Source organism: Diospyros lotus, chromosome 14 (genome assembly GCF_014633365.1).
Source record: "Diospyros lotus cultivar Yz01 chromosome 14, ASM1463336v1, whole genome shotgun sequence".
Lineage (NCBI taxonomy): Eukaryota > Viridiplantae > Streptophyta > Magnoliopsida > Ericales > Ebenaceae > Diospyros > Diospyros lotus.
Genome location: NC_068351.1, coordinates 652,713 through 664,890, shown reverse-complemented (window position 1 = coordinate 664,890; position 12,178 = coordinate 652,713). Strand labels below are relative to the sequence as shown.

Here is a 12,178-nt window from a genome sequence, read left to right as displayed (position 1 = left end):
TTCCACCAATGAGCACAATGTTTGACAAGATCTAGATCCATTTATTTGATTGAAGAAAGACATATAGCCGACGTGGCATAAGGAGAAGATTAAGGGTAGTGCAAAAATCCCTTTCAAGTGATTTGAAAGGTTACAAATTATTAAAAGGGTTCAACCTTACAATTAGATGGATAGTTGACCAACTATATATTTAGATTTACAGATTTTAATATGATATTATATGTTATTTAATTTTAAAAATTTTAAGGGTAGTGCAAAAATTTGGGTCATTTGACACATGATGGGAGCTCACAATCCTAGTTAACTAGAGTCAACAATCTATATATGTAGAGTTATAATTAATGTGCTAGTAAATAATTATGACATGAGATCTTTCGATCTCACCCTAACTCATGTCTTGTAAGTGCCAAACTCCTAGACATCACTTTTCAATGATCTTCAATGTTGATCCACTGTTAGCCCTTGAGACAGAGTTAGGATTCAATTTTGTGTCATGATTTAAAAATAATTTGGTGAACTAATTTTTACATTGTTAGTTTAATATCTAATACCGACTCTCTTTGGTTCAAGCTTAATTAAAGAGTAAAGATATGATAGTAAAAAATTAAGAGTATTTAGTAGTTTCTTTTACAATTAGGGTTCAAACATTTCTAGAGACAAGTTGGCATAAATTTTTGTGTGTTTATGTGTTAGAATTTATCTATTATCTCTCTTCTTTGCTTAGATGTCTCTTGAAATTCAAGTTTACTCATTTTCTTTTAAAAGAATAAAAGAACTTAAATATGCTAGGTAATGAAAATAACCTGAAACCAAACAACAATGTCAAATAAGATCACCCTTGAAGGATTCTTCATAAGACTTTTGTTCCAAAAATCATGACAAGAATGTGTGGTCTTGTCTTTCCACAGTTATGAACTAATTAAATAAGAGAATATACACAGAGAAGACGTCACCTAATAGTTGATGCTGTTCTTTCAATTTTGTAGCAGTCTCACACATGGTTATTTCAGTCAAATCTAGGGCCGGGAAAGTAATTCATCTAACTTCATTTAATCAAAATATATTATTTAGGATATATATGGGAAAAGGTGTCTCCCACTACATCATATATTCTAGTATTTTCGTCACCATGTTTGTCCTTTCCCAGATTGCAGAAAAGATTTTGAGTCATGGACAAGGGTTTTCATTTTTCAATGATATATCTCCACCATGAATTTAATTAGCCAGGAAACTAGGTGGTGGTGAGAGGCGGGGCTCAACTTTTCTGCATTAATTATTCACTGTTTTCTTATTTGATCAATGATCATCATATATAATGCTGCCATGGATTAAGCCATTCTCCATAATCAACTTATATATATGATTATGATTATAGCAGCTCAAGCTCCATGGTCATTTCTTTTGTGAGTTTGATATAAAATTTGATTTTGATACACATACTTATTTAATATGCTTAATTATGAGTTATTACTCGTACGAGTTTGAAACATTAACACAACTAAGCAAATTAATTGTCTTAATTATGATGATATAGGAGCTAGCAATCATCATTCATCACATGCAATTCACACAAAATGGCCACCAATGTCCCACATTTAATTAATGAATTCTACTTACATCCCATCAATACCACTATTAGCTGCCTCCTTTTGTTGGATATTACTTAAATTGCTTTAATAAGGGATGCGTTTATTATGTACTAAGCTCCTTATTATAATGGTAACTCTACCTAATTCCATGTTTAATTGTTTCACCTTATTTTCCCCCCCTAATCCACGGGAAAGCCACCTCATGATCCACTAATTCCTTGGTTTGGCTTCTTATTTGTAATCATTCCTTTTGGATTATATGATGTCAAGTAAAAACGAGATGTGATATGTCTGGGTTGGTGTAATTAAAATTTGATAAACATTCCATTAAAGAATATAGTGTTAATTATTCATTCACTTTGGTGCTGGCGTTATGTGTCCTTAATTAGATACTATATCAGTGTAATGGTCTCTTAAATTATTGTTAAAGTATGAAAGAAAGATTTACATGTTATCAAACTTGCAATTATATATCTGCAAATTGATACAAACATTAGTTTTTTTTTTTCTTCTGGGGATATAAAAATTAGTTGATGATAGAAGGAAACTAAAATGTTTTGAGAAATTCAAAAGTTAATTTAGACTTTTCCAAGAGAAGAGATACATTAGCAGCTGCTCACCCACCACCATTTCATAGCCCAAAGGATAGTTGGTAGGTGTATCATAATAGAGAGCAGTTTTGCTGTTTTATCTTTAAATATTGATTGAGAGTAACTTTATCTAAAAACAGTTTTATTTTTTGTCTCTATTTTTGCTTTAGAGTAAAATCTCCAAATCCTGTTTCTACTTCTATTTTACGTAGAAAAATAACTTTTTTTTACCAGTAAAAACGCTTTTAACTTCTCACTCCATGGCCAAACAAACTCTTAGCTCTGAGTCTCATATATTCATGTGGAGAGGCTCAAAAAAATAGGAGGAAAAGTATACATGGGAGGCTGTCAAAGCATTGAACATATGCCCTAATTAACTTGAGGGAAAGTTGCATTTTGTTTGATGATATTTAAGCTATATGTAATACAAGAAACGTCAAGCAACCGTGTGATGATTTTTTTGAGTAGAAAGATATGAAAGAGGCAAATTTGAAATGATAATTGATCATATAAAGTAACTGACTGACTAGGGTTAGTTGTGGTCCTCTGCTGGTTGAGCTAAGGTGTTTGGGATGGGGGTCCCCCCTCACCCACCAAGACCTATTACATTTCCCCTACCCAAACACCTGCTTTTTTCCCTTTCTTATAAATGTGAGCTAAGCTAGGCAGCCATAAAAGCAATAATCTCTCTCTCTCTCTCTCTCTCTCTCTCAGTATATGTATATATATATATATATATATAACTGCAGCTTCGGCTGGCATATATACATAAGAAGGTGGGGTGCTGAGCAGGATGGAGAAGCAGGGCACGTGCATTCATGGACATGTATATCATCTTGATCATATGACTTATAATTATCCTGCAGTTAGGTGGCTAGCTCTAGGTGATCTTTCATTCAGCTCATCCTAATCTAATTAGATTTTCTTATATGGGTGTGCCTAATCACATTGAATTAGTAGTGCTTCATGCATGTGCCCTTCTTCCCCATCATGACCACTCCACCTTACAAACGACAAGACAAGCTTGCAGCTTAATGATATCGATCGGCTTCCAAGCAGCTGGAAGTTAATTCACATCACGTGTAGCCAAATCAAAGCTTCATTTTCAGGTCAGCCGTCTTAATTATTTGATTAGCATCATATTAGAAAACGTCTGGGAACATATTTCCTTGGGTTATGTAAGTTAAAATCTCTAGTTCTGTGAGGGTTATAATTGGGACATGACCAACAGAACAAGTTTTTGAAATTGAAAACAGATGGGAATTAATGGAGAAGCGAAGCGGCCAACTTTAATCGAAAAACAAAAGGTTTGTACGGTGGAATGCATGCGATTTATAAGCTTCCAGAATATGGTTTTGAGGGTTTCCTTTTTCTGTAGTAATTAGATAAGCATGCATATTGGTGTCATGTAGGTCTCTGGATGATTTTCTAAGCTGCATCCTGAGGAAGTTACATATGTTATATATAAGATTTTAGCTTACTTCTGGTTCTTTTATGTGGTTTATTGCATGATTTTATTAATTTATGCGGATTGTCAAGGACTCAAGGGTACTCTTGTAAAGAGATATATGCAACCAAGTGCCTGTAAAAGGATCAATTAATCTTTAAGAAAAGAACAAGAATGGTCACAAAACTACATAAAGGTTGGCACTTCTTAGACACAAGGTTTTTGTCTCGGCCCAGCCTGACTTCCATCATCGAGCAACCATTTTGGCTGGCATACATATAAGGAAAATAATCAATAGAACTTAATTAATAATGGGTCTTCAGGGATGGCAATGGGTTCCAATTACCCATTTAAAATTAAGACAAACAAATATAAAAACTGAGAAATAGAATTTGAAAATTTGTTAAAACAAGAATATAAATGAGTAAATGGGAGACCCATTGCCATCTCTTAATTAATGGCCAACGGATGGGGTTTCATGGAATATTACTGCAAAAGCAAGTTTTGTGGGGTGGGCAGTGTTGTTGTGAAAGAATTGGTAATATTATGGAATTAAAATCGCCATTTAAAATGTGTGAAATATTTATTTTATTTTCTCGTCATAAATCTTCATTCAAGAGTATCGATCATATATCATTGCAGCTGATGAATATATATACCAGAAAGTTGGGGATTCAAATCATGTATGGGCAAGTCGGTATCACCTACCAGCTGGTTAATAATGGGTCTCTATTTCATCTTTGGTTCTTTCTTCTTCTAATGTTGGTCTGACAAAGTGACAATGATAGGTGTGAGAAATTAGGAGTACAATAGTATCGTTCTTGCCAATTTTCACACCCTTAACACACCCAAACTTAATCTAGAACAACAGAAAATTTAAATTACAGAATTTAAATGAATGAAAAACAAAAATAATCAAACCACAAACCTAACAATAGGCACAAGATATATCATGGTTCGAAATGCCTTTGGCAAACCTACATTCAGCCTTCAAACACCCACCAAGAGCAGCTAGCCTTCTTTATTATCAAGAATGATCAGTACAACAGTTTGAATAATTCTTTTTATTCCCGAGTACATCCAACACTCACTCTCCAAGATTACAAAGTTGTATTGCACACCAACCTCTCTCTCTCTCTAAGTGAATGTCCGTTCGGTACAAATAGAATAATATAAAATATACCCCCTTACCTTCTATTTATAATAGTGGGCGGATATCCCAATGAATATTATTAGATATTTATAGTTTAACCCCCCCAAACTATAACTAGTTACAGTTTTGGGTTACAACTTCTATTTGATTCTTCAAAGGTCCTCAAAAACACTGCTTTAACTTACTGCCTTTACTAATCTTTCTAGATCTTCTTATCCTATACTCGAGACAACCTTTTAACAATTCTCCACCATTGTCTTGAGTATAGTCCAATCTTTATCCATCCAAGGCTTAGCCTTCCAATAGATAAACTTAACATGCTCTCGTAGGATCTTCATGGTGCACCTGGTCACTCAAACACAAAACAAACATCAAGGAAAACAAATCAATGATGTAAAACATAACAATGGATCACCTTTAAATAAATTCCAGCTAAAATAACTAAACCTGCAACTCTCATTAGATATTATCCTCCTCAAGGGATTTCCGAATGAATAACTTTTCCTAACATCAATATGATTGATATACTCCATGGTGGGACTAAAGACTAAGTCACATGGGTTGCCCATTGGCTGTTTCAACTCCTCCTACCTAGACTATATTGTAGGGTTCCTACTACATACAAAATGTAACATATACACCTTAAATGCATAATTTTTAGCTAGCCACACTCCACCATAAACCAAATCCATACATGATGTTATTCCTTAATTCCAAAGGTTCCAACCTTTCACACAATATTACAACACCAATGAACCTCTCTTGGAATTGAACTTAATCCTAAAATTGACCTTTTAGGATTTATCACTGACTTTCCTTATGATGATTGCTTCAAAACAAGACTGCTCGACCTCTTAACTCTCCTCTATTTCCAGCTTAACAAAAGCATGCTTAAGATTTGGGTACTTCTAGGCTGCCATGAGTTGTCCTATTCCTATTCCAATCTCTATGCCTTATCTTTCTAACTTCTCATTCTTCCAACAATCTCAAACACTGAACTACTACCTTAGTTACACCTTGAGATTCCCATTGGATAACTATCAATGAAGTTGTCTTACTTTTCTTAGGCATACTATTGAAATTGACACAGCTACCTTATGCACTAAATTTACCCCTTGGACTATCACAATCTTATATCTAGGGGATTATAATCACACCTAGAGAAACCTTCTAAGCAATCAATCCTTGCTTACCTTTCCCTTTAGCCTATTATCCCTTGGCTACACTATAAGATTACTTTTCCCTTAGTTTTCTCATGGATAATTAGCTATTTGTGATACCTATTTGATCCAAATTAAGCCTTTATGAGCTGATATACCTAATGGCCATTTGCCTAGTCTTTCTCCCTAGGCTTTCCCATCCTTGGCATTTCCTTAACTTACAAATAGACGCTTACACATTAACACTCCACCCATTTAAGTTCCACCTAAGTCCAAGATTCTCCCCAAATTTACATGGCTTCATGCCATTCGTTTGGACAAGAGTGCATCACCTCTTCTTATACAAGAGGTTCCATTTTTTAGACTATTCCTTAGCACTCAAAACTTAAGCCTAAGCATCCTTCAAACCCAACATTCCATACCTCACTGGTACTTGTGGTTCTATCACTACTCATCCTAGGCAACACTCTACACCTTCTATTCCCTTGATGATCATTTCCTACAAGATGATTCTCCTTCCCTTTTCTTTCTTAATCTAGACTTTTGATCAATAATGGCTACACCATACAAGGACACACTTGCACACACCTTTTCCTCTCAATGTTCACAAAGACCTTCACTGCAAAAGTCAAAGCTATCTTAAACACTAGCTTCCTTCTTCTCACAATCCAATCCAAGCTTACACAATGATTATGACAATTTTTTCCAGATTTTCCTATTGCTACACCCTAGTTCATAGGCTAGTTTTGGGCATTCCCAAAGGATTCTTCTTGTTCTTCTTCTTTATATAGCATTCCAAATTCCATCCCTTAGCCTTGGAATCAACTAATTCCATGTCCTATTATTAGAGTTTTCCCTCATAGGTAAGAACCCTAGCTTTCGTAAGACCTAGGCATACCTATTACACAACTCCACAACACCTAATCTTTCACACTAGAAGTAATTTCCAGTAAGCTCATACTCAATTCCAGTAAGCTCATATACATTTGAGAATTCCTTAGGGACACACCATCTCCACTAGGTACATTTCACCTAACTCCACCATGAGACAAGGCCTAGATAGGTTCCCAAAACATCCTAGAAACTAATTTCTAATGGGATTTACTGATTTTGGAGACTTCTACATTTGGAGACCTAGTTAAAACTATATGGCCATTATTCCTATACACCTGCAATTTTTCCCCTCCCCTAATATCCCTAGCCTTAGATACATTTCCTAATCCTCACTCACCATTGTGAGCCATCCTCAAGAAATGCCCTAACCTAACTTATCATGGGTTATCCTTAGTGGCTGTAACTGATCCACAGAACTTGCAAGCATGCACCACATAACCTCTATTATTGAGGGTTGCTGCCATCTTTTTAAGAGATCCTAGCAATTCTTAGGACTCCGATTCTCACTATCTAATTATTCCTAAGGACAATAGGCTTTCTATTAAAACAAAGACATTTTACAGCTTCAAATAATCTGGAACAACTCCACCATGCATCTTATTCTCACATCTCCAATTCTCTTGACCTTAGTTTGATGCCTAGACAAGTCATTTCCTCTTACACCATGTGTCTCTATGGGTAAATACCCATTTTCTATGAGAAGTACACCCTAACCCTAGGACCTATGCTATTTTTCCTTCATACCTAGAAAAAACTATAGGACATCCGCACTCTCGTAGCCAAAATCACACATGGTGTTTGAACATTTGGGACTGGTTTTCTCTTGGGATTCTTTATTTCTATTTGGGCAATCATTCTTCATATGCCCTTCTTCATGGCAATGAAAACATTTAAACTGTTTCTTACCATTCTTAGACTTAGATTTAAACTTCCCTTTAGATTTAAATTCTCTTTTCTCGGGTTTGCTTCTTGTTATTGAAAACATCACTAGCAGTCTTTCCATCAATTTTCTATTGTAACTCCTTAAAGTTTAGGGCTCCTATAACATCCTCTAAGGTTATCCCTACCATGTTTTAGGATATCCACAAAAGTTTCATATGACTTAGGTAAGGAATGTAATAACACAAGGGCTTTATCCTCATCATTATAGTTTATTTCTATATTTTTTAAGTCAAGACACAACTTATTAAACTCATCTATGTGACTATGTAAATTCTGCCCTTCTTGCATCTTAAAGATAAAGAATTTTGCCTTCAAGAACAGACTACTAGATAGGGTTTTTGTCATATGCAAATTCTCTAACGTAAGCTATATCTCAACCGCAGATTTCAATTTTCACACTTCCCTAAGAACCTTGTCTCCTAGGCTTAAAATTAGTGTATTGTAAGCCCTCTTCAAGATATCATTTTTCTTGTCATTCGGGTATTCCTTAGGCATTTTAGACTCCTCATCAAGAGCCTCTTCTAACCCTAAGTTACCCAACAAGGCTTGCATTTTTAACCTCCAAATACCAAAGTCATTTGTGCCATCAAATCTTTCAACCTCATACCTAGTAGCACTAGATGTGGATGTCATGGCAAGAAAGATTCCTAAAGAAAAACTAGGTTCTAATTGGCAGTTTCTTGAACTGTCATTGGCTCTGATACCAATCTGTGAGAAATTAGGAGTACAATAAGATTGTTCTTGCCAATTCTCACACCCTTAACACACTCGAACTTAATCTAGAACAACAAAAAATTTAAATTACAAAATTTAAATGAATGAAAAACAGAAATAATCAAATCACAAACCAAACAATAGGCGCAAGATATATCCTGGTTCAAAATGTCTTTGACAAACATACATCCAGCCTTTAAACACCCACCAAAAGCAGCCTTCTTTATTACCAAGAATGATCAGTACAATAGTTTGAGTAATTCTTCCTATATATTCTCGAGTACATCCAACACTCACTCTCTAAGATTACAAAGTTGTCTTGCACACCAGCCCCTCTCTCTCTCTCTCTAAGTAAATGTCTGCTCAGTACAAATAGAATAATTTTCTTGCCCTCTATTTATAATAATGGGTGAATGTCCCAATGAATATTATTAGATATTTACAGTTTAACCCCCCAACTATAATTAATTATAGTTTTGAGTTACAACTTCTATTTGATTCTTTAAAGGTCCTCAAGAGCACTGCTTTCATTTACTGCCTTCACTAATCTTTCTAGGTCTTCTTATCCTATACTGGAGACAACCTTTTAACAGTAAGCCATAAGCAGCAACTACTTTCTCATCTGATTATGTGGCTTTCATTTATCTAATACAGGAAGATCCTTAATTTCCACCAGAACATGAAGGATAATGTGTTTCAATATGCACAGACGGTAAGTACTGTTCGTTTTAATATACCTCTTTTTTCACCAAGTTTGAGAAGCAAGTATGGTCGGTTATCTTACAAAAAAGCTCAGATCTTTTGAGTTCAACTTACTGCTCTATTCTTTGTATTAGGTTGCACGTTGGGACATTAATTAGATGCACACTGACCAAGCTGTTGCTGATAACTTCAAATGATCACGCTTGAACTCTAAGGCCTCCAAATCAACTTTGATTTGATTCAACTATGAATCTTGTACGGTAAACTGACCGGAAAAACAGATCAGAGCAGAACAGAAGTTTTCAATACCTGCAGACAACAGCCCCTTCACAGCTGGTTTGAGTACCTCTGTTGTTTGATTTTGCCACCTAATGTTTTGTTCCTGTTCAGTGTTCCAGTCGGTAAACCTAGGAGGCTAGCAACTGCTTTGGACATTGGTGTAACGAGACTGTCAAGCATGTTCGTGTTTGGACAATGTTGTAATTTCTCCATGGCCTAATTTTTCCATGCAACCAGGTTTTGGTTTCAAGCTTTCGTCTGTAATGTAGACTCAATTTTCAGTTTATATGCAGCATTGAAGCAATGATCAATGAGTGTTTTGGCCAACTGGAGATGGGTTGTACTCGGCTACCCTCAAATCCCACAACTCTGGATCGGGTCATTCAACTGCTCAATCACAGGGCCAGAACTGTTGACATTGTAGAGAATATAACAAGCAGCCAAGTAAAACACATCCCAAGCGTAACTGTGACTGAAACAAAACCAGATTCATGAAACACAATTTTATTTCCAATGTAAGAACAGAAGTGCTAGTGATATGATGCACAAGATACAAAATGTACCTGTTAGACAAGTGCACAATTACACAGAAGGCTGCGAAGAAAACGCCTCTTTTATAGTAGTCAATATATTTAATTGCATCAGTGTGTTAAAGAAATGTCCTCTTTTGTTTAACATAAATGAACTCCATAATTAGTATACAACTGATCATGTTTCAGCTCGTCGCCCATCCAAGTGATTGTGTGGTTAGTTCAACGTTCAAATGTGAGATTCAGCAAGGCATAACCAAAACTCTTCAGTCTCAAACACCAAATGCACCAAACACTGATGTTGGAGCTTAACAATATTCATGCTCGCATTTTAAGATCTGCTAATCCAATTATTCCAGTTTCAATGGGAATTTCAGCACCCATTGAGTTAAACTCGGATGCAAGTAGTGCTTCCCATGCCCTAATCCCAGGAGCAACCTTCTTGCCAATTGTTTCTTTTAATAGTTCCACAGCCTTAGAAGCCAACCCTTTTTGGCAGAACTCACATATTACTATATCAAGTGTTGAAGACACAGGAAAGACACCCTTATCCAGTATTTCCCTCAACCGACAAGAAGCTTCATCAATTTCACCTGCCTTTACCAATCCATCAATGACAATTCCATACGTTTCTGAGCCGAGCTGCATGCCCTTCGACTCCATCTCCTTTACAATCTCCATTGCCCTATTCAACCTGCTAGACTTGCAAAACCCCTGCAACAGCACATTATAGGTAACCACAACAGGCTTGCACCCCAACTCCTCCATACAAGCAAGCATCTTAAACCCCTCCTCCACCTTGCCCTGTTTACACAAACTGTTAATGTACACATTGTAAGTATGAATATCAGGAACCAAACCCAACACAAGCATTTCATCAAGCAGTTGATCTGCCCTTTCAAACCTCCCTTCTGCAACAGCCCCATCCATGACCAAAGTATAACAGACTGCATCAGGCTTAATTCCAGCCACCTTCATCTTCTTCAAAGTTTCGAAAGCTTGCTCCCCTCTCCCCTTCTTCACCAGAAACCTGATGACATTACACCAATCCACGCTCTTAGGGTAAAATCCCAATTTCCTCATGTCTTGAAAGAAACGCATGAGGTCAACACCAGACAAATCCTTTCCTTCACACAGAGTTGACAAAATCATAGAGCAGAGACCTTGATCAAGGTCACAATTCCCATCACTGACCGTGAAATTCAACAACTTGATCGCGTAACCAACCTGCCTAATCCTACAAAGTGCCTTGATCATTATCCGAAAGCTTGATTCTTCAACCCGTATACTCATCAACTGACTCTTCAACAAGATCTGAGGCACAATCATCACACCCTCTCGGTTCTTACAAAGCACTAACAGCAAGGAGTTGAGAGAGTCCACCGAAGGAGCGCACCTGAAACTGGGTATCCTAAAGAACAAATCGATTGCGTGCTGTATCATACTGGAATCACCGTACATCCTGATCAAATCAACAAAAATGAATTCGGGAGTCTCAAAATTTTCAACGGTTTCAAGGCGACCAAGAACTGGGGGAATCTGATCCCATTTGGAGCTTTTTGCCAGCGTTCTGATGACGAAGTGGTAAGCATCAGGAGTAGGGTTGCAGTTGTAGGCGGCGAAGGAATCGATGAGGGACGAGAGAAGGTGGGTTGTTGTCGTTGAACTTGAAACAATCGCAGATTGTTTAAGGGCTTGCATGGCTTGTTTATGGTCGAAGTTTTCGTGCCATTTGGCCTTGTAGGGCGAGAGTGGCCACTTTCTTCTTTTTCGGAGACGGTAATTCTGAGCATTTCTACTTGAAGAAGACGAAGACGAAGATCTGAAGAAGCAAGCTTGGGCAGAATTTGAAGGGGTTGGTGGCCGTAGTAGCGTTAGTGCCCGCTTTCGCATTTCGCCCGCAGAGATGCGCCGCAGCATTGGAAGGCTATTATCCTATTTATTTATTTATTTATTTATACCTTCCTGTGTCATAGATTCTTTACTTTTGGACCAAAAGCCGGTGATTTATGGTACGAATTTCCGGGTCGGGTCGGGTCGGGTCAACGAAACTCTCGTCTACCAGTAAACAGGAGTAGTGTTTAAATTTTGATTTGTATCAAACATTTAGTTAGTTTGGTGTATGACTAATTAGACACACCTTAATTTGATCCTCCCATCCACTTAATTATACGTTTA

The 12,178-nt window shown here is 36.7% G+C and overlaps 1 protein-coding gene and 1 long non-coding RNA gene across 2 annotated transcripts; one reads left to right on the top strand and one right to left on the bottom strand.

Moving 5' to 3' along the window:
- Positions 1-2,905: 2,905 nt before the first annotated feature.
- Positions 2,906-3,669, top strand: LOC127791135 (uncharacterized). Its single transcript, XR_008020872.1, has 2 exons — positions 2,906-3,288; positions 3,436-3,669. It is a non-coding gene; the product is annotated as an uncharacterized LOC127791135 (long non-coding RNA).
- Positions 3,670-10,065: 6,396 nt separating this feature from the next.
- Positions 10,066-11,932, bottom strand: LOC127791134 (pentatricopeptide repeat-containing protein At2g38420, mitochondrial). The gene has a single exon (XM_052320924.1). The coding sequence runs from the start codon at positions 11,918-11,920 to the stop codon at positions 10,319-10,321; it is 1,602 nt and encodes a 533-aa protein (XP_052176884.1). The 5' UTR covers positions 11,921-11,932; the 3' UTR covers positions 10,066-10,318.
- Positions 11,933-12,178: the final 246 nt, after the last annotated feature.